The 2,500-nt window shown below is 52.6% G+C and overlaps 1 protein-coding gene across 1 annotated transcript in view; it reads right to left on the reverse strand.

The window, feature by feature from the left end:
• Window positions 1–2,500, reverse strand: part of cerkl (CERK like autophagy regulator) — a gene marked incomplete at both ends in the record, with an annotated part of 40,683 nt that overhangs the window by 12,681 nt on the left and 25,502 nt on the right. Inside the window, one exon of the mRNA XM_084442882.1 lies at window positions 739–802. Within this exon, the coding sequence (XP_084299008.1) occupies window positions 739–802 (64 nt within the window). The remainder of the gene's footprint in view (window positions 1–738; window positions 803–2,500) is intronic.

Here is a 2,500-nt window from a genome sequence, read left to right on the forward strand (position 1 = left end):
GGGGAGCTGAGGTGACATCATTATCATTAATGACACTCCATGACAGCACCTCTTTAACTGTCTGATTACGTTACTCTCCGTACCTGACGCACACACACCCCAACATGTCACTCACTCTCTCTCACACACACACACACACACACACACACACACACACACACACACACACACACACACACCCCAAGGTGTCACTTACTCACACAGACAGACAGACACACACACATTCACGCACACACACACACACACACACACACACACACACACACACACACACACACACAAAGCGAGACAGTCTAACAAAGAGAACAGGAATATAACAGTTCCGTTGAAGTCGGAGAGTGCTAATTAATGCATTACGATCTATTAGTGAGCGAAGTGTGTGATTAGGAGTGTGGCGTTGCCGAGGTTACTGGAAGCTGACAGAGGCCGCGGTTCTAGAATCAGAAAACCCAACAAGACACCGTCAGAACAGCCTGTTCTGTTCTGTCCACCGCCCAGGGTTCCATACGCTGTCCTCTTCAGAGTTGGAACAGATGCAGAAGATGATATGTGTGAGTCACTGACAACAACGCCAGGGGATTCTGGGTTAAGTAGATTACTGGACCAATCTCCAAAGGCTTAATACTTTAACCACACACACACACAGAAAATGTGGCTAGTAGCAGTTGTGAAGAATATAAAAGGAGTGTGTGTGTGAGTGTGTGTGTGTGTGTGTGCGTGTGTGTGGTACAAGCCTACCCGTCATACTCATCCAGGTTGCATTCCTGGAGGATAGAGAGAGCATGACCCTTCCTCTCTGTGACTGTGGAGAGAAGAGAGAGAGAGAGTTACCCAGGAGGAGGAGAGAAGGAGGGGAGGGGGAGGAGAGGAGAGGAGGACAGGAGGGGGGAGAGGAGGAGGAGGAGAGGAGGAGAATAGACAGAGGATGAGAGGAGGAGGAGGAGTGAAATTTGAAATGTGGAGGATAGCCCCTTGAGATGTGCCGTCTCATTTTCGAGGGGGTCCCAAACAGATTCACACACACACACACACAACGCGATATCAACACATACAACACACACACACACAGTTAACACACACAAGCACACATACACAAACACAAACAACTCGCTCACACTCACCTACCCACACAACCCGGCATTACCATCTCAACCACACAGGCCCACACCTCGTCCATAGAGCAGAACGTGAGCCTGAGGGATCAGGACAGCTAGACCAGGCCGTCTACCACACACCCCGACAGCTAGACCAGGCCGTCTACCACACACCCCGACAGCTAGACCAGGCCGTCTACCACACACCCAGACAGCTAGACCAGGCCGTCTACCACACACCCAGACAGCTAGACCAGGCCGTCTACCACACACCCAGACAGCTAGACCAGGCCGTCTACCACACACCCCGACAGCTAGACCAGGCCGTCTACCACACACCCCGACAGCTAGACCAGGCCGTCTACCACACACCCCGACAGCTAGACCAGGCCGTCAACCACACACCCAGACAGCTAGAATAGGCCGTCTACCACACACCCACACCCCACACATCGGATTGGAAACTAGAAAATACCAGTAATAACAAACGGAAACAAATCAAATCAAACGAGAGTGGAGGGATGGAGGAGGGAGAATCTGAAAGAGCAGGGGATGTGAAGGAGGGGAGAAGAAGGGTGATAGAGAGAAGGAGAGAGGGAGGAGTGGAGTAGGGGAGAAGGGAGGAGGGGGGAGGAAGCTGGCTTTAGTACACCCCCCCTGGGTTTGGCGAACGCTGGCCCGGAGCATATGGTGACGGCTGTAAAGCAGAATTTATACCCACATGCTGTTTGCATTTTTAATCAAGAGGAGAAAGGCGCTACGAAGAGTCTCTCCGGAGAGACCGGTGTCTCTCACCAGCACACACACACGCGCGCTAAGGCAAGGTCAGAGAGAGAGAGTTCAGGCTCTCGTCACACACGCACACACACACACACACACACACACACACACGCCCATGAGGGAGATGTGAGAGAGGATCTGCCCAGTTAGGATACACTATTTTGGGGGAAGGACATGAGAGGCAGAGGGGCATTCTGATATAATGGACACCACAGACCCACACACACACACACACACACACACGCATGCACGCACGCACAAGGAAAAGAGCCAAGACATGGGGTGTGTATTAGTCTGGTGTGAAGGTGAGAGGTGTGTGAGGCTGGGATGGAGGAGCACCCCCCCCTCCCTCAATATCACCACGCCCCCCCCTTCAAACACACACACACACACGCACATACACCACACACACAAGCACACAGAGACAAACAGAGAGAAACACACACACAAGCATGCACGGAGAGACAGACAGAGAGAGAGACACACGCACACTCAGAGAGACAGACAGAGACAGACAGAGAGACACACACACACACACACACACACACTGGCCTCCTCCCCCACCCAGAGAGAGGCCGGTGTATTGGTGGAGCTGGGTGACACGCTGCAGATGGCACATCATGAGC

This window comes from Borostomias antarcticus, assembly GCF_949987555.1.
Source record: "Borostomias antarcticus genome assembly, chromosome: 9".
Lineage (NCBI taxonomy): Eukaryota > Metazoa > Chordata > Actinopteri > Stomiiformes > Stomiidae > Borostomias > Borostomias antarcticus.